Source organism: Stenella coeruleoalba (assembly GCF_951394435.1).
Source record: "Stenella coeruleoalba genome assembly, chromosome: 1".
NCBI classification, from domain to species: Eukaryota; Metazoa; Chordata; class Mammalia; order Artiodactyla; family Delphinidae; genus Stenella; species Stenella coeruleoalba.
The window spans coordinates 49,361,750-49,382,383 of NC_137169.1; the positions used below are offsets into that span (position 1 = coordinate 49,361,750).

At 36.0% G+C, this 20,634-nt stretch overlaps 1 protein-coding gene across 2 annotated transcripts in view; it reads right to left on the reverse strand.

Annotated features, from left to right (window-relative positions):
• Window positions 1-20,341, reverse strand: part of MYSM1 (Myb like, SWIRM and MPN domains 1) — a 41,301-nt gene extending 20,960 nt beyond the window's left edge. For both annotated transcript variants that reach the window (XM_079919065.1, XM_079919064.1), the window contains exons 1-9: window positions 20,073-20,341; window positions 16,484-16,559; window positions 14,571-14,641; window positions 12,548-12,625; window positions 12,431-12,454; window positions 11,235-11,313; window positions 8,384-8,482; window positions 4,875-5,647; window positions 981-1,111 (exon numbers count right to left, since the gene is read on the reverse strand). In XM_079919065.1, the coding sequence (XP_079775191.1) occupies window positions 981-1,111; window positions 4,875-5,647; window positions 8,384-8,482; window positions 11,235-11,313; window positions 12,431-12,454; window positions 12,548-12,625; window positions 14,571-14,641; window positions 16,484-16,559; window positions 20,073-20,137 (1,396 nt within the window). In that variant the 5' untranslated portion in view covers window positions 20,138-20,341. The remainder of the gene's footprint in view (window positions 1-980; window positions 1,112-4,874; window positions 5,648-8,383; window positions 8,483-11,234; window positions 11,314-12,430; window positions 12,455-12,547; window positions 12,626-14,570; window positions 14,642-16,483; window positions 16,560-20,072) is intronic.
• Window positions 20,342-20,634: the final 293 nt, after the last annotated feature.

The following is a 20,634-nucleotide window of genomic DNA, read 5'->3' on the forward strand; positions in this document are numbered from 1 at the left end:
CATTTGATGTGCTACTTGGTAGTTCTCACATAAAAGTATGCTGTTATTATAAGGCAATCGCAATAAAATGAAACATTTAGGAAATGGGTCATTTGTTTAATTTCTGATTAAATGAGTGCTAAGCCCACTTTGTTAACTTTGCAAGTCTAATACAGTAAACATGATTTCATTTTTCTTTTAGTGGCTAAGGAAGGTATGACACCTTAGTTTTCCTGTAAAGCCAGTCCTAACACCGTGCTTTGGGCAAACAAGGATGCTGAAATGGAGGACAGATCCCAGGGCAGACTATAAATTCTCTCTCTACATGAAATGAAATAATCTCTGACAGGAAGTTTTCTGGTTGTCTTTCCATAGACACAGAATACAGAATATACTCCTCTCAAACTATGGGTTACAAGCTTCTAATTAACTTATCACTTTGCAACTATAGTTATTATCTTTCTTCAAAATTGTCATGTTAATTCAATAAAAGGGAGGAATACATTTAAAAATATGCTTAAATTTGAGAAAAACTAGGGTGAAAGAAACTTTCTACCACGAAAAATATTTTGGCACTTTTATTACATTTAAGTGTAGAGGTTCATAAATTATTTTCTTTATTTAAACACTGCTAGACAGTATTTCTAGCATTAACACAGTATTTCCAAATCAAATGGGCTTTGATTGGACTTTTCATAAAATTACTTTTACTTGACAAAGAACTGCATCCTTAAATCATTTCTACCAGTTAGACTGAATATTCTTCCTTTAAAAGCATACCACCAATTTTCAATGTAGGTTAAAAGGAAATATAGTTTATCAACAGAAATCTGTTTCAAAACAAAATCTCAATAATACATTTATTCTATAACGTTATAGCATCTTTCTGTATTCTATATCTATAATAAGTCTAACTTGAATTCTAACTATCAAAGAAATTAATGGGTGCTATAAGGATAAAAAATGTCGAGTAAAAGATGTTGTTGGGTTTTTATTTTTACCACATCCAAAATTGATTGCTCCTATCAACTCGAGGTATGTATGAATCCGTCCAATACAATTAACATCCCCACAGTTCTTCAGGCCAGGACGTACTGAGGTCTTATTTAAGTATTTCGGTTTGCATATCTCCCTAAGAGATGGAAGTACAATTATTTTGGATAAATAAAAACATAAAAGAAGATTTCTGGGGGAAACTTTTAATATTTGAAATATTTTAAAAATGTACCCCCTCTCAATATGTAATGTGTACAGACAACGTTAATACATAATACCCAAGTGTACTTTCTTTTCTGAAATAAAATATCTTTCAATGATACAGCAACTTACAAGTATAGTGTGAGTTTTACAAGTATCATTTCTTCCCCAATATTAAATTCAATAGATTTCACTTATCCCAGGACTCTGAAGTTAGAGCGTTATTTATCTACAGATCCAAATGCAAGCCTGAATCTTTGAATAAAAAGGGTATATTCATAATATATTGAAAATATTTAGTATTAGACACTCTAATTTTTAATAAATTGCTTAGGTTCTTTTACTTTGCTGGACAACATCTTTTAATTACAAGCTACCTTGTAAATGCTTGAAAGTTTTATATTAGTTTTTAATCATTATGCTAGTAAATATTAAGTGCTCTCAGTGGAAAACAGAAACAGATACTACAGGGCATTCTAAAGGAATCAAGAAACGCACAAAGACTATGAAAGAAATAAGGTTTCCATAACAAAACACATATTTACTAAATATACTTAATGTACCATGTTAGATGGTACAACATAAAGTTTAAGTAACAGAGAACTTAATAACAGTAACAATTACTGAGTGCTTATAACAGATACTGTACTAAGGGTTATATACAACTCTACAAAGCAGATTTTATCATTCTTATTTTAGAGGAAAGGAAACAAGTAGGTGAGAGGGATTAAAGCACTGACTTAAGAAACTGACAAGATTCAAACACAGACTTTATAAACCAAGTATTCAGATATATCATATAACATAGGTATTTCTTAATCAATCTTTATTCTACAAATATTTATTTTGTGTCGTATACACCAGGCACTGTTCTAGGCACTAAGGATACAGAGATGAATCTGAAGTTCCTGAACTTACAGACCTTACATTCTAATAGTCAATAAATTAATGAATAATATATACTATGTTGTCAGGTAGCAGTATGTGCTAGGAAGACACAGTAAGAAGGATAAGGGGATAGAAATATGTACAGACTATTTCAGGTAGGGTGTTTAGGGAAGGCCTAAGCAGAAACCAAATTGAAAATCATAAATTCTATAGAATTTCAGGGAGGGTAAAAAGTAATCTGTGATGTGGGAGGGTATCAGAAGTTCCATCACAAAGGTGAGATTTCAGTGTATCTTGAAAGAAAAGTAAACAAACTGTGCAAATGAAGGCAAGAAAGCTGGAATGGGCATGGCATACCCAGCTATCAAAAAACTATACGAATCTATAAACTGTATTGGTCTAATTAAAGATTATCCAAATTGAAAGGCTTTAAACAAAGAGCTTAGTACTAGTACAGCACTGAACAAATAGTAAGGCCTCTACAAATATCCGTTTATGATATAATGATGATTCACTCTTTCAATCTGCCTTTGTATTCCAAGCATTGTTCTAAGCACTAGGGACGTAACAATGAACAATGAACATGGAACCTACATTATCATGGGGGGTTGGGGAGAGAGGAGACAACACACAAATAAAAATATAATATTTTCAGTGGTAATAAGTTCTATAAGATACATAAAATGCAGGGTTAGAGAATGAGAGGGAGGAGATATGTGAGTTACTATAGACACAGGGTGGTCAGAGAAAGCCTCTAATTTCCCTTGAGCAGAACTGAAATAGAAGAGGAAGCAAGATTTACCAAGATCTGGCGGTGGGGGGGGGGGGGGGGCGGCGGGGGGAACATGCAAGGCAGCATGAAAAGTCAGTCAAGGCCCAGAGTTGAAAGTGTGAAAATAATGGGTCAAGACTGCAGTCTCTGGAATCACCTTCACCTAATGTGACCTGGAACAAGTTCCTTTTCCTCTCTGAACCTCATTTTGCTCATCTGTAAAATGAGGACAAGGCTGTCAAGAGGACTAGAGATGACTTAAATACAATGCATTGCATTTGGTAAGTATTCAATAATGATACTGATTACTATTCTAAAAAAATATTCCCCTAAACAGGAAGTTAACTGCAAAGGATCTTTTAGCAACAAACAAATCTAGCAGGACTTTTTTTATCTTTAAAACTTTAACTCTTCTATTTTTTTTAATACTGCCTCTAGTCTCTAAACACTCTCTTCTATTTGTGAAGAGAATAGGTTTGAGTTCCTGTTCAAAACATTCCTTTTTGCTTTCACACTGTTTGGCTAAATCATCATACTGAAACAGCAATATTTAACTGAACTAAGTTTCATGAACTAAGGCAAATGACGTTAGGAAACTACTGCCATATAATTTATGCTATCCATATAAATTATTCTGCCTCATAAATCCAAAATTCAAAGTAACAAATGAAATTTGATTACAGTAACATTAAGTAGTCACTGATAATTTATAGACACTTTTGAGTTAGTCATTATTTTGAAGCACTTTTATTTTGGCCATTCATGCTCTTATTTCCAAAAAAAAAATTAGATACCAACAGAGATTTAATTTAATTTGTCTTTTTTAATAGTGTGAATTAGGCAATGTGGAATAATGGAAAGAGTGATTTACAGAGTTGAGACGTGCACTGAAGTCCTTCTTTTGTCAGCAGCTGGTCTGTATAATTCAAGGCGGCTCCCTAAACCTCTCCTGACCTCAAGATCATTCTATCAAATAGAGAAAATACCACCTGCCTATTTTACAAGATTGTTGTGAGGAATCAGATGACAGAGAAAAGCTTTCTGTAAACTATAAAACACTATACAAATGTCAGGAGTGGTTCCTCATAGGTATTCTTTACTTTGATACCACCCTTACCTAGAATTTTCCTAACCTCAACCATTTGCAAGATAAACGAGAGTCAAGAACAAGAAAAAATTCTTTCTTTTAGAATAGGGCTATCTTTAGATTTCAAAATACTTAATATTGTGTGGGTAAAATGAAAGTTACTAATTTAGTAAGCCTGGTTGTTTTCCTTTGGTAATCTTCCTAGGTTACAGCAGAAGCCCTCTGTAAAGATGGCTCTATACAATTCTGTAGCTCCTAAAGCAATAAAAATTATGCATGTTTGATGATGTCTTAATTAAACTATCATGAAAAATGCAAATAACTTTCAGAGCACTTAAGCTAATAAGGTGGGAAGTTTTTGCTTTGTTCCCCATCCCTGAGTAAATAATTCAAATAAAAGGCACTGAAAATTTAGAGTGTAAACTTAATATATCAAAAAATTCCTATATCCTGATGAAGGAATTATTAACACATTATGTCACAAGTTCAAAGTTGAAAGCATTTAAGGCAGCTATTTAGAATGGTTTCTGAAATCTAGCCACATTTAATGATACTATCCTGTCACCAAGGTTTCCTCTCCTTGTACCTCAAAGTACATCATAAACTAAGACATTCTCCCCCTTTTCCCATGCAGTTAGTGTTTTCTATATCTTCCTAACATTGTCCTAAGAAACCGCTTCTTAAGACAGTCATCTATCCCTTTTCTTCTAGGACCACAGACTCTTAAAGAACAGACAGATGGGTTAAGATAGCTATAGATGACAATATTTACCAAAACTTTCAAAAGATTTCATTATGAGAAATTGTAAGTTTTGCCTATTGAAATATATAATATGTTACAGCTCTCTGGAACACTAGGAATATAAAATACTAAATTCTGCATAGGCCTAAGTAAATACTCTAGAGTATCATAAGTTTTAAACCAGCACCAAAAATACAATTTTTCCTTACCACTGGTCCAAAATATAATTCCGAATTTTCAAATAGCGTTCTGGAGTTTTAGCTTGGCGTCCCTCAAAAAACTCAGGAATTGCTTGTTTTTCTTCCTCTTGAATGATATTTCTATCAATTTCTATTTCTTGTTCTGGTGGCTTAAGCTCTTCTTCCTCATGGCTCTCCTCCTCCATTTGGCAGGAAGAATGAAAAAGCAATTCATTATCACTCAAGTCTTTCTGAACTTCACAAGGCTCTGGAGAAGGTAACGGCCTGGCATCATCTATTATTCCATTTCCATCATGCTTATTACAGTTTTTTATCAGTTTATTCCATTTCTGATCATATAATTCAACTGATTTTTGGTCACTGGTGGTGTGATTTTCAGTCCAAAATGTATTTCCTGAGCTTGAAAGTGTTTCCTTCTCACCTTGCTTTATATTCTGAAGATACTCCTTGGAAGATTTAGAAATGGGATCTTCCTGGCTGTCAGAAGCAATGAATTCTCCTTTACTGGTTTCATGACTTTTATTTTTAGAGATATCTAATAAGAGATCACTGCTAAGATTCTTTTGGGGAGCGTGAGAAGTCAACTCATCTGCCTCATCTGTGATGTCTACTTCTTCATCATCAGATAACTTTTCAATTTTTACAGCATTCCAGTTGGGATCAGCACGACCCCTTAAACCTGATGGTGTCCATGCCTTTGTGCCTTCAGCTTCATTTTTCATCTGAAAACCACTGCTGTTTTTCTGATTTGCTGTTTCCTTCTCTGGACCATCTGATTTTACCTTATTAAAAATCAAGATAAAACCTCCATAATATTAGCATTTTAAAATGTAATCACTGGCACAAAAAAATAGGATAGATACAAAATTATTAAACTGAGTACACGTCAATGGTATATTATACCTTTACTATTCTTTTCTTTGAAGGGTTTACAACTGCATTTTAAATGTAAAAGATCATCATTTCAAATTTCCATAAATATATTTGACTCATTCATGGTCTGGTGATTTTTATTAATCAAATAATCATGACTTACTATTCAATACTTAATTTTCAATATTAAGTTTAAAACAGGAATCTGGCTCAGATCAGCCATAAAGAATGAACCAAACAACCGTCATACAAGGTATTCTCTAAGATATTTGTAAAGGCTTATTTCTCAGAATGTCTGATACCTCAGCTGATCATTTTTTATAATGCTAAAAAATCCTTTAGTTAAAGGAGTCTACCTCACATATCTTCACTTGGTAAATTAAAATCATCTTTTATTTAAATACAAAGACAATAGAAACAAACTGGTTTTTGCAGGTTCATTTAATGTAGCTCCAATATTATAGAACTTATAATTTAAGGCATGAAATTATCTATCATATCTGCTATTATAAACATAAATATCTTGTAATGCAATAAGGAAAAGAAAATAAATGTCAATGAGTATATATGATTTGAAATAAAACCTTTGTTACATATAGAGTTTTTGAAAAATCTTGTACGACTGATATACCCAAGGGATGACAGCTTCCAAAGAGAGATTATTTCTAGATCCTTTATCACAACAGACTCCCAGGATGTCATATTTGAGGTTAACTGGCTTACTATGTAGAGGAGAAGGAAAAGGTAGCAGGAGGGAAAAGGAGATTTGGACATTTAGCCTGAAATAGCCTTTAACAACCTTGCTATTTATTTGAAGTCTCCAGTTTTTAGCTTAAGAATTTAGATAAAATTTCGCATTATATTTCATTATATATTGTTTCTTTTAATATTAAAATGTACCCTTTCACCTCAAGCCTTTGAGTAAAACTGACACTACAAGATGCCCCGCACATTCTAGTCTGAGGAGCACAGGAGTAACAATAAATCAGGGGCTTCCCTGGTGGCAGTGGTTGAGAATCTGCCTGCCAATGCAGGGGACAAGGGTTCGAGCCCTGGTCTGGGAGGATCCCACATGCCGCGGAGCAACTAGGCCCGTGAGCCACAACTACTGAGCATGCGCGTCTGGAGCCTGTGCTCCGCAACAAGAGGCCGCGACAGTGAGAGGCCTGCGCACCGCGATGAAGAGTGGCCCCTGCTCGCCGCAACTGGAGAAAGCCCTCGCACAGAAACGAAGACCCAACACAGCCAAAAATAAATAAATAAATTTATTAAAAAAAAAAAAAGAATAACTAAATTAGGCTTATTCTGTTCCATAATACCTTAACCTTAGCAGGCTGTCTTGAAAATACTTTTGCTGATTAAAAGAGGTAGTAGATGACTGATTTACAATGAACCCATTCCATTACTTACTTCCTATGCCCAAATGACACTAAGTTAGATAAATCTTGTATACAGGGTAAACCCCATTACAGCTGACCCTTGAACAACAAGAGGGTTAGGGGTGCCAACCGTCCACACAGTTGAAAATCTGCATATAACTTATAGTTGGCCCTCCGTATACGCGGTTCCTCACCATCTCCAGTTCTTCCACATCTGCAATTCCGCACCAGCAGATTGTGCAGTGCTATAGTATTTACTATTGAAAAAAATCCACATAGAAGTGGACCTGCTCAGTTCAAATTCTATTTACATTAAAAGAAAATGTAGGGCTTCCCTAGTGGCGCAGTGGTTGAGAGTCCGCCTGCTGATGCAGGGGACACAGGTTCGTGCCCCGGTCTGGGAGGATCCCACATGCCGCGGAGTGGCTGGGCCTGTGAGCCATGGCCGCTGAGCCTGCGCGTCCGGAGCCTGTGCTCCGCAACGGGAGAGGCCACAGCAGTGAGAGGCCCGCGTACCGCAAAAAAAAAAAAAAAAAAAATGTAAACAGTCAACCTTATCTATTTACATTAAAAGAAAACACCAAATTTCACTTAAGGGCCAACCCTATTTACATTAAAACACCAAATTTCACTTAAGATACTTTCAAATTCTATATAATTATGTTTCGAGAACTCAAGCAGAACATATTAGAAAAATTCTAAGTATCAAAACTACATGGTTGAATATAGCACAAATTACTTGAAAGACTAAGGAACTAGACCATAACTACATTTCTGAACACTGCAATTTATTAAAGTTTTCAGACAATTCTTCATAATAATTGTACAAGTTTCATTGCTATTAAAAAGATTTCAGAATCATGTTAGCATTTTTGGCCCCTAAGTTCTAATCATTCTTAAAAGTTTAATGCAAATATTTGAAAAGAAATTTAAATTTCCAGGAAACAATGACTTCTAAGGTTTTCTCTTTGGAATATTATTTGCTTTATAGGATGTTTTTGAGCAATTAATATTTTGTCCTATTTAACTGCATGAAATTAAGTGGAGTAAAATAATAATGCCTATTTAATAGCAACACTCAATACATTCAATATATGCTTTGAGATTTTTGAAGACAAACATTTATAGGGTACTTTATGGGTATAAGTACTTTCACTATAAAAACTTTGAACATTAAGACTTTAATGCTTGAATTAAAGAAGTATTTCTGCTTATTAATTTTATTTATTTAAAATATTATCACTAGGGTATTTATATTCTGCTTACCTTATTTTTAAAGTACTGTCTGGCATAACTCTTCACTTGTAAAACACTGCGACTTCCAACTAGCTTTGCAATTTTGGTCCACCTTCGGCCAAATTTAGCCTATGTTATCAAAATGGAAAAGAAATAGCTTTTGATTAGCTTACTTAATATTCCAAACTACTGCCATATTAAAAAAAAAACAACCCTATCTTTATTTATTTTCTAAAGCACACAATGAAGCCTCACGTACAATACAGTTAAGTCAAAGCCCACATTCTTCTTTTCAAATCTTGACATCTGAAAACAGACCAAAATGATTTAGAAATTTTTTTTTTATAGCTACCTAAATGAAGACCCATCACTTCTATGTATTCCTAACATTATGTATTAGTAGTGTACATTATGATGTTCCAAATTTAAGATAACTTAAAAAAAAGTGCCTAAAAGGGAGGCAGGTTATATTTTCCAATTGTAGAATCAACTGAATATGTTCTGACACTAATTTCAAAATATTTTTTTTTAACCCAGATTCCATCTGTTACAGTAACTATTACATGTTCCATAGCAGATACTTTTACACCATACAGATATCACAGTAAACTGACTTACAAGAGTGAATCACAAATGAAGCGACCTGCAACCAACATCTCCCTACACCCCTCCACTGTCAAAGGCTGTATACCTACTTATACTGAAGCTGTGCAGGGAAAAACTGAGAACTTGAGGGAGCTCTGGTGTGTTCTGCAGTACAGACAGGAACGCATTATAATTTTAAAGCGAGACAGAATTTTTAGGTATCAAGCCTATCATCTGATACATAAATCTCCTTTACATTATCTACAACACAAGATATTCTCTACTTCTCAAAGTAGCTCAACAATCCTTTCTTAGAATTCTTAAAACTATTTAAAGAAAAAAAAAAAAAAACCCCACAACAATTCAGAGAAGCTGATTCCAGGGCCAGATTTACAGGTCAGACAGTCATGACTTACGGCAATAAATCATCTTCAAAGTTCTGACCTAAATGATAAACCTTAATTTATACACTTATTTCTGGTATTCATTAGAAAATCTGACATATGGACAATTTCTTAAAACTGAAAGTACTTCTGAGAAAATGATTACTAAGTATAAATTAATTATTTAAGATTGTTCTTAACTAATACCTAACTGAGATCAACTTACTGAAGATTTAGTTATCTGTATTGTGTGATGAAGGCAAATAGGTAACGTGGTAGCATGGATCACTTTTGGAAACAGGAAGGATTTGGATAAAGTTTGACTAGTTAGGATTGCAGGGGCTTGGACACTATGAAAATTGGAGAGGGGACACTAACAAGAGGAGCAAAGAAAACATTTACCAATTTAAAAAGAGAGCAAAGGGACAAGACAGAGAAGGAAAAATCTTTCATCATTCAGCACCACATAATTTCGTTCTCTCAAGCCTGACAGAATTCAGTCTATAAACAAATGATACTAATAGGTTAAAAAGCTGGGAATACAACCAATGGTTCCATGTATTTTTGTGGGAAAATATTCTAGGTTTAAAATATCTATGTATATAGATAGATAGGTAGATAAAGATATAGATATCTACATATGTACCTAAATAAATAGACACTTGCTTTTACAGGCACAAAGTATCTCTGGAAGGATATACAAGAACAGATGACAATGGTTACCTGAGGCAAAGAGAACTAAAGGTTGAGACAGGAGTCAGAGGGAGACTTAACACCCTACAACTTTACGTACCATTTGAATTTTGAACCATGCAGATACAGCCTTTATAACTACCACCAAAGTCAACAATAACCTAAAAATTCACAACCCGTGTGTGTGTATGGGTGTGTGTGTGTGTTCTGATCTTTGGTAATGAACAAAACACCAAAGTTGTCAGCAATCTTAAATAAACGACTAGTTAATTAGATTATATAAATGATAATCATGCAACAGACTAAAATACCAATATAAAAAACATCAACAGTACAGGAGAAAAATCTCAGGAGATAAAACCCTCAAAATAGTTTATGTATTTATATAAAACATCACAGAACATAGATGTCATGGTGATGTTAACTACAAAAATACAAACACATTTTATTTCCCGTCATCTGCAGAAATATTAACAATGATGTTTCAATTTGCATTCATGAATCCTACATATTACATAAATATTCTATATATATAATATATAAATACATATAATTTCAAAATTAATTAGTACAATACTGGGTAACATGTAAGAAAAAGATATAATCTACTATTGACAGTTAAAAAAAATTCCTGCATGTTTTGCTAAGCTTCATTATATTACAGAGTTTTCTCATAATCAGAAACTTATGTACATATTTTTCCATTATGCAACTTGTGGACGTTTAAATAGATCTCAGTGAAACACTCATGCAAAAATAATGTTTCTGGTCTTTAATTACACCCACTAAAATATTTAGACTGTGTGCACAATGTCAAATATCTGAATTAAAAAAAAAACTCAGCTGATCACCCAGACGGTTCCAAATATACATGTTTTTTCCCTAGAGAAAAGATAAGGTAACCAAATAATTTTGCCTTTTAATCCAGGTAGTTGGTGTCATGTATGCAGATATAGTACAATTTCTTGGATTTTATTAATACAAAAAAGGGGTGAAAATCAATAATGATCCAAATCTATTTTAATATTTTATTTACTGAGGTATGAGTTAAAAGGAATTCACCTATATTATACTACAAACATCACTCTAACTACAGAAAAACTATGATCACTGTAATTAGAAAGAAATTTCCAGTCTCTATAAATTAATCTAACCTTATAATTCTATCAATATTTGCTTCTAGAATTACTTTACTATAAATTAAAAATTGCTCTATTTACCAGCCCTTGTTCAAACAGCTCTTTTTCTTCTATCGTCCACTTTACTGAGTAACTGGCTGGTTTTGTAGGAGAGTGTACCCTGAGGGGAAAAAGAGGAGTTGCAAAAAAAATTTCTGAAATGGAACATTCCATATTTATGCAGTCAAAGGTTATACACAGCCATGGGCTAAATTTAATACTTTGAGTCTAAGAATTAAAAAGAGAAGAAGAAGGCTGCAGTCTCCACCTGGGGGAACAGATTTGCCCTGTCTTGTATACTTCTCTAGCTCAGGATGATAGGAGCCCCCAAAAACATAATCCTTGGGTCTGAGTGAAGATAATACTAAAAGACATCAAAGGAAGTCAATGTGATAACAAATAGGCTTCCTCAGACTGGACACAAAGCAGCAGATGTTAATATATTTCCAAATCCAGAGTTTAAATTGGCTTGTCAACTGGCATGTCAGAGTTTAAATTGGCTCCAGAAATATCATCTCTCTTATTCTTCTATGTAAATCTATGTAAATATCAAGCCAGAAAACAGGTAAAAATACTATGACATTACATTTATTGCTTTTGAAATGCAGGACATTAAGAAATTAAAAAGTGATAAAACTCATTAATTTAATTCAAGCAAACCATTAATCTTTTCATTGACTTTATTTGGTTTCTGTTGTTTGTTCAGCAAAATGCAAAAGCCAAAGTCTGCTCAGGGCTCAAACTGTTGGTAATTGGAAATCTACCCTGTAAGGGATTATAAACATGGAAGTTTAGAAACACTAAATAACATCAAACTTTCTTCAATTGTAGGGAAAGGGTGTTTATAAAACAGTTAATGCTTAATTTCTCTAGATAATTTTTGAAAGCCACAAATTCAATTTAAATTTTTGTTTGAAACGACTGAAAACTAACTGACAGGGCAACAGGAATCAAGTCAATTCCTAACATATTAAAGGGCAGCTTTATAAAAATGTTCCCCACAAATCCCTAGAAAACCACCTTTTTGTAGGGCCCTAAAAAAATTCCGACAAATAAATAACAATAATAAAATTATCTTGTGACATTCCAACATCTGTACAAGAAATTTTGACTTTATATTTTTGTATAACCCAAGGTCAAGAGGGCTTTTCTACAGGTCAGCTATAACTTTTTGCTTAATTTTTCCATAACTTTTAACTAATCAAAAAGATTTTAAAATATAAAACATAAGTACATACATGATTTTTGCTGGTTTCTGCAGACTGCACCACATGAAAAAAGAAAATAAGGAAGCTTGTGAAGAAGTTTTTAAAAATACAATTCAGACTTTTGAAAGTATTATAAATTGATTTTACCTCTTCATGTATTTTTTATCATCTTCCTTTTGATCAAGCCAGAATTTTCCTGGAAGTGACTTTTTGGATAAATAATACCTGTGTAATTATTAAGGAACTTTTAAAAAAATAATAAAGTCCTGTAATTTTTATGCAACTTAAAGCAGGCACTCACATACTTGTGAAAGTCACACTTGAATTCTAGCTAAACCAGGTCTGCAAAAATTATGACAAAAATGTTTATACCTCACAGGGTTGTTATATGGATTAAATATCACATGTGAAGTCACACATGACACAGTACCTGCACAAAATGTGTGCTACATAAAAGTTAGCTTCTCTTCCTTATTTAGTGGCTAAGAGAAGATATATCCTCAATGTTTTATTTAAATCTTTTTTCCTAAAACACATGGAGAATGTAACAGATGAATCTGATTGGTTGTCCAGGGTAATTTAGGAGTATTTGCTTTCATATTTCTGAAAGTAACAGAGAAGACTTTAGGGTTGCTCTCTATCCTAATAAAAATAACAAACGCTTGGGTCAAATTTACCAGAGAGTCTCCCTCTCAGACTTTTTAAACCTAGCCTATACTGCAATACTTTAGATTAGTCTGAGATATTCTTCACTTAACAAATATTGTATTTTGTGTACATGTATTGTGTACATGAGGCACTATGCTAGGTACCAGGTGCTGAGGACAAAGAGAGAAAACATTAACCCTGTCCTCCAAGAGCTCACATAGCTTTTATTCTCATTATTTTGTTTCCAAATCTGGAAATGAACGAGTGACTACTTAAATATTCATTAATCTAGAATGGCACTGTTCAACGTATTAGCCAATAGCCACATGCGTAGCTACTGAGTACGTGAAATGTGGTTAGTACAAACTGAGATGTACTGTAAGTATAAAATACACACTGGATTTCAAAGAGTATAAAACAAAGAATGCAAAACATCTCAATAATGTTTATATAGTGATTAAATGTTGAAACAATATTTTAAATATACTGGGTTAAATAAAATGTTATTACAATTATGTGGCTACTAGAAACTGTAAATGATATGTGACTTGCACTATTTTTCTACTGAAAAGCAATGATCTGGGCTATAACTGTAATGTTTGGGGAGAGTTAGAGAGTAAGAAAGCCTAGAAAGGGCTAACCTATGATAATTAAAGGTACAAAGACACCCCGAAAACAATGTAGCAATAAATGGTAATAAAAAGGATATGCTGGCTTAAAGAGGAGATAAAAATCCATGAAACACAGGTGAGTTGAAAATAAACCACTCACTACTATTAGAGTAGTATTAATAACCTTTATTAATCAGAAATCTTTTTGTTCAATCCTTTCATTTTACATATAAAAAATGGAGTCCTAAAAAAGTTAAGTTGCAAATGTCACAAATAGATGAAAGAAATAAGGACAAGAAGCCAGTGGCTGAACTGTGAATAAGGACCTACAACTTCTGGTGCAAAAAATCTTCATTCTATAGTTTTATGCTTTTTACTTGGATTGCTCCCATTAACACCTGTAAATCGGTAGAGTAAGAAGTGAGAACTTTTACATATTTTAATTCTATGTCCTTGGACAAATTCACGTCTCATATAACTGAAAATGGAGGTTTAGACTGAATGATTTGGACTTCGACTAAAGATTCTAGCTGATTTAAAACACTCTACAGGGAATTCCCTGGCGGTCCAGGGGTTAGGACTCCATGCTTCCGCTGCAGGGGGCACAGGTTCGATCCCTGGTCAGGGAACTAAGATCCCACATGCTGCGTGGCGTGGCCAAAAAAAGTTAAAACATGAAACACTCTATAATTTCTACTCAATATTAAGATAGTATAAAGAGTTGGTTGACAACAGAAACTCAAAAATAGTGAGTCAGATCTCAGACTTAGTGGTAAAACAGAATAGGCAGGTAACACATTATATACTAGCAGTTATATACTATCTAGCAACAGTGGTCTCTTCTGTAAGTTTTGCATTTATGGATTTTTAACCCTGAAATCTTTACTTTCCTCATAATCATTAAAGGATACTCTTCTTCCAACAACATTTTCTCAATGACAGCTCTGTTCTCTTCACTGATGGTGCTATCCAGAGTCCAAGGCTATTAAAAAAAGGAAGAATAAATTTCTTTATTTACTGCTTTTTGAAATTATCTTCTGTTTTGTTAAATAAAAATACACAATACAATGATTACAAATAATAAAGCTACCATTTACTGAGCACACAGACATATCTTTGATGCCCACAATAATGCTATGAGATAGGCATTACTTCTTCACAGATGCATCCATAAAGGCATTCACTGACATTTCAAGCAGGAGAGAAGAGACTTGAGCCTTGGATTCCAAGGCTCAGGCTCCTACCCATGATAAAGTAATGATGGCTATCCTGTATGAGGAACTTTTACGTATTAGGCATTTTGCTAGATACTTCACCTATTCCCAAAACTCACCACAATTCTTTATTTCCCTTAAGCCACAACCTCTCCTTAAATAATCATACTCTTTTTTAACTCTCAAAACTTAAATATTTTCAGGCCAGGTCTCTTCTCCAAGCTCTATTTAGACTGTTATAACTAACCGCTCACTCAAAATTTCCACTTGGATTTCTAATAGGCTTCTTTTTTAAAAAAATAAATTTATTTAATTTTTTAATTTTTGGCTGTGTTGGGTCTTCATTGCGGTGTGTGGGCTTCTCACTGAGTGGCTTCTCTTGTTGCAGAACACAGGCTCTAGGCTCATGGGCTTCAGTGATTGTGGCATGTGGGCTCAGCAGTTGTGGCTCGTGGGCTCTAGAGTGCAGGCTCAGTAGTTTGGGTGCATGGGCTTAGTTGCTCCGCAGCATGTGGGATCTTCCCAGACCGGGGCTCGAACCCGTGTCCCCTGCATTGGCAGGCGGATTCTTAACCACTGTGCCACCAGGGAAGCCCCTCTAATAGGTTTCTTAAACTTAACATATTCAAAATAAAACTCACCATAACATACATTCACCTGCTTCTCCCCCTGCCTTCCCAATTTTGTAAACAGTACTACTAGTCACCAAGCTATTCCAGCTAGAAACCCAGGAATCATCCTGGATTCTTTCCTTTTTCCTCAATCCCCGCACCCAATTTACCAAGCAGTTCTACCTCCAAAACATAATTCAAATCTGTCAACTTCTACCACAACCTTAGGCCAAGCCACCACCAAATCGTGCTTAGATTCCTACAAATGTTTCCTAACTAGTCTCTTTGATTCCCCTCATTTGCCTTTCCAACCTTGTCACAGCTGTCATCCCCTCCCCTTTCCCACTATATTCTAGACACTGGGTTTCAACCAGAGCCTTTGTGCTGCTATTCTTTCTGCCTAGAATATTTTTCATCAATTCTTCACATATCTATTGTTTTCAACTTAAATGTCACCTCCTCAGTTTCCCTCACCAACTTTATCTAAAGTAGATTCCCCACCCTGTAACTCTCAGTCAGCATCTTGCTTATGTCCTTCACGATCTATAATTAGTCTACTTGTTTACCACCTGACTTCCCTTTAGAATATAAGCTCCTTGAGAGCAGGACCATGTCTGTCTTGATTACAGGTGTATCCCCCAAACTTGGCCTAGTGTCTGGCACATAGTATGTACTTGATAAATAACTGTTAAATGAAGAAACGAAGCATGCAATGATCCCGATTTTTTAGATGAAGAAACTAAGGTTCACAAATCTGGTAAGTGGTAGAGCAATGATTCATACCTAAATCTAACTGGCTCCTAAGTTGATTCCTAAAAGGCCATTTTTTCAAAGTCAAAAGAAGAAAGAACAAATTCCTTCTATTTTTAAGGAGAAAGGTTTCAATATATTACCTCTGTGACTGCTGAGAACTAGCACCAAGTTTAAAAAAAAAAAAAAGAGGTACTCTGGGTACTGAGTAATGGCTTAATGCACCTGATATTCCCATAAAATACTTACAATAAGACCATTCTCAGTTCTCCACGATGAGTCAAGATAGTGGTCTTGTAAAACAGATGCTGTATTTTCATCACTTCTGTAATAATTAAGAAAATGGGTATGAAAGTGAGATTATACCAGTTAATTAACATAATTTACAGAGCACAGTGACTGGGAGGTTTCAGATGTTAAGCAAATATTTAGTTCCTTTCCCCCCTTAACAGATTTAACATTGCAGATGCCTGCTCTACCTTTGGCCTGTGAAATATATAGTGGCTTTAAGCCACCCTATTTCAATTGCTAAATATCAGACTTCTCCTTCTCCCAATAAACAACTTCATGAGGGAAAAAATACCTCCAAACAGCAACTACAACATATTCTGTGGCTATGAACCAACACTTCAGATTTCTTTTGATGAATATGCATGTGTATACAGGAATTCAACTTTACAATTAATTCTTTTAGTTATATCTGAAGCATAGAAGCCACCCATCAACAGTACCACCCTCAAAATGAAGAAAAAGCCAGAACAGATAGAAGAACCAAAAGAAAATACTCAAAGGAGGACAGTAGAGTGAAGAGATAAGAAATGTGATGCTTTAGTAACAACTCACATAAAAAAAAATTAACTTGGGTTACTTGGGGGCTTTTCTATGTTCATGGGGGATTAAACTTGAATTCTCACTCTTTTCACTAATTAGAAGTTTCTAAAGTCACCCTGTTCACTTCATATGGAAAAAGCCTGAACAGTTAAGTTTGAGGAGGCCCAATCTGTGATATAATTAAATTTAATATTTGCTTCTGTACGTTTTGAGGTTATAAAGTTTCCTAGTTACTGACTTTTCTCAGTCTAGTGTAAAGAATTTGTACCTCTTAGACTGCAAAAACCTATCTACAGGTTTCTCTCCATCTGGCATATATATAAGGTTTATTGTCTGTCTCATCCAATAAGAATGTTAGCTCCATGAGAGCAAGTACTTAGTTTGGATGACTGCTATATACCCAGGGCTTGGCATATAAAAGATAATCAATATTCGCTGAATGACTGAATGAACAAGATAGGTGGGGCATGGATCACACAGGTCTCAAGGAGTTAAGGAATAAAGATTTTATCATAAAGCTAATTGAGGACTGAAGGGAATAACATGATAAGATCTGGATGTAAGAAAAGACTGCTCTAACTTCAGAAAAGACTAGAAGGGGGTCAAAGAGACAAGAAGTGGTTAAGACGGAGTGATTATATAGATACTAGAGAGAGGTGACAGTAATTCAGACCTAAAGAACAAACAGTGTGAACAGGAAGAAGTGATCACATTTGAGAGGATACTCAGAATCAACAGACTCTGATAGAAGGAGAGAGGTAAGGAAAAGGGATAAAATCTAGGTCTGTGCCTTGCATGACTAGGTGGATGGTGCCACTCATCGAACTGGGGAACTTGGAGAGGCAGGTTGGGTAAGGAAAGTTTCTATAAAGTGAAGCTGAGGTACTTGTGGCAAGTCCAAGGGCAAAAAGATTCAGAGAATTGGATAAATGTATGTGAAGCTCAGGAAAGAGATTTGGGAAACATCAGCATGTATTGGGTGGAACTTAAGAAACTGTTGTTTTTGTAAGTCAAAAATGGTGGAACGTTGGGAAAATTTCATATGGTCCAACTTAACAGAAATTTAAGTCTTGAGAGATGGGACTGTGTGGTTAGTGAGAAGTCTTACGACAAAAATCCCTTGGAACATTATGATTTAAAGAATAAGCAGAAGAAATGGAGGATGACAAAGAAGGGAAACCAAAACATTTCAACGTCATCTTCTAACTTTGGTAACCAGCACTTAGCAAGGACTTAAAAGTGTTTTCACTTAATCCTCAAGGGTTCCACAGATGTTATAATCAGCTGTAACTACACAATTCAGAGGGGCAACTAAGTGTTCGCTCACACCAAATGCCATATGATCAGAGCCCCCAACACCAAGGAGCAACTTTCACCAGAATATAATGTTAATGATGCTCTGTGGAATTGTGTAAGGCAATGGCTCTGACCATCAGGAACCAGTAATCTGTTATTGGTTGCCTGAGACTAATATGATTACAGGTGCCACCAGCAGACTTAAGGCTCAGCAGAATAATGAGAAAGGAAAGAAAAAGGAAAAAGAGAAATAAAACACGATCAGAAAAATAAAGAAGAACCCATGGAAAGGGGTAAAGCCAATGCTCTCAGATGATCGGGTAAAGCCAACGCTCTCAGATGATCTTTAGTGTTTCCAAGGCCAGCTCACTTCTCTCTGGACTGCAGATAAGAATCCCTCCCATTTATTTCACACACTTATTGTGAAAAGTAAATCAAATCATGCATGTAACAGCACTTGATCAAGATTATCTTGATCTACACAAATGTGAACAATGATTGTTATTAAAGGCTTCCCATTCGTTTGTACAGACTCAGGCTGCTTCGCCTGAAGATTTGAGAGAGAATGACTAAATGAACTTTAAACCCACTATCTTGGTGCCTCATGAGCAGGGTTAGTACTCTTCTCCACAATTTACAGAGGCGCTATTATCAGGTTGGACCATGTGAAATTGCTATTTTATAGGTCAAAAATGGTCTAAGATTGGCAGTTTTACATGGTTCAACCTAGAGACTGCTAATGAAGTTGTCCATAGTTACAAGCAACATAGATGGCTGAGTTTAGAATTGAGGTCTTCTGATTCCTGACCAGTCTAGGCCTCTTCCATTACTAAAAGAAGATTCTGAAAGCACATTTTTCAAATGGCATGTATCAACTTCTCTCTCTGCAAGCGAGGAGTCAAACAGCTAGATGTCTCAAGCTGGAGGATGCTGTTTAAAATCACACTGGCCTGCTCTGCAGGAACTGGTAAATAAATTATGACCCCCTCACTGGGTCCTCAAAATACTATCCCTGATGGGATGGTAAAGAACACAACATTTACAGAGCCCCTACCTTGTGCTAGAGCACATCCCATAATTATTTCATTTTATCTTCACAATAACCGTATGAGGTACATAACATGATTGTCAGCTAACACATGAGCTGAGGCCCAAGGTCACACTGCTAGTAACTGGCAGGGTCAACCCAGAGCTGTCCAACTCTGAAGTCCAGCCCCTTTCCTTCAAGTCACGCTGCTTCTCGGGAAGTTTTTCTTAACTATCCCTACATGGAAAAGGTAACCGGTGGCCGGTAGGGATAAAACGACACGCCCAAGGTCACACGGCCTGCAAGCGATGGAACAAGACTCCTAAGCTCGGGTACTGTCCAGGGGCCGCCCTTGTTCTAGTTATGGTTGGGCGGTGGCAGTAATGGAAGAAGGAATCTAATTGCTGAAGAGTGGACAACGTGCTAGGCGCGGCCGGCGCCCTCACGGCATGCCGGTAAAAGGTTAAAGGGCCGTCGGTCACTAGCCTCCGGTACCCGCACCCTGGGCTCAGGAGGAGCCCGCAAGCGGGATGGGCGAGGCGTCTCCCTCGCCGCTAGGAGACCCTGGCCCAGCGGATGGTCTTCCGCTCCCCCGGCCCCTGCCGGAACCGCGGCCTTTCTAGGATACCCTCCTCACATCTGCGCCCCTCCTCGTCTCTGCAACACCCAGTCTCTACGCCTCACCCAGACTGTGCCGCCGCTGGCACCACGTCCCCTTCGATATCCACATCCGCCTCTTCAGCCGCCATGATGGAACCTGACCCCGGCCGTCTTCTCGAGAGATCCCGCGAGAGGTGGAGGGCCTGAAGGCGGGGTCCTATGCGTCACGGGGCGGAGTCGAAGCCTCGGCCAGCCCTTCCCATGTTCAGCGGGGCTTTCAGTGAAGCGGGGCTTTCAGTGAAAAAGATGCTGCGGAACCGCGTGGCTTGGTCCTTTTGACTTTTGTTGACTTGTAAAGACCTTGGCAAGTAACCCAGGCTTGGGTTTTGAAGAGACCGTGCTCTTGCATAAATTCTTTGGCGCCTCACTTCTCTAATTTGTAAAACGGGGATAATAGTAAATATCTAGTGTGCTGAAAAGATCAAGTCAGACCTACTTTGAACTGTGAAGGTGGCAACAGTGACCCTTACCTGCTGGTTTTCTTTCTTTCTTTCTTTCCTTCTTCCTTCCTTCCTTCCTTCCTTTCTTTCTTTCTTTCCTTCTTCCTTCCTTCCTTTCCTTTTTTTCTTTGAAGAGAAAGATTATT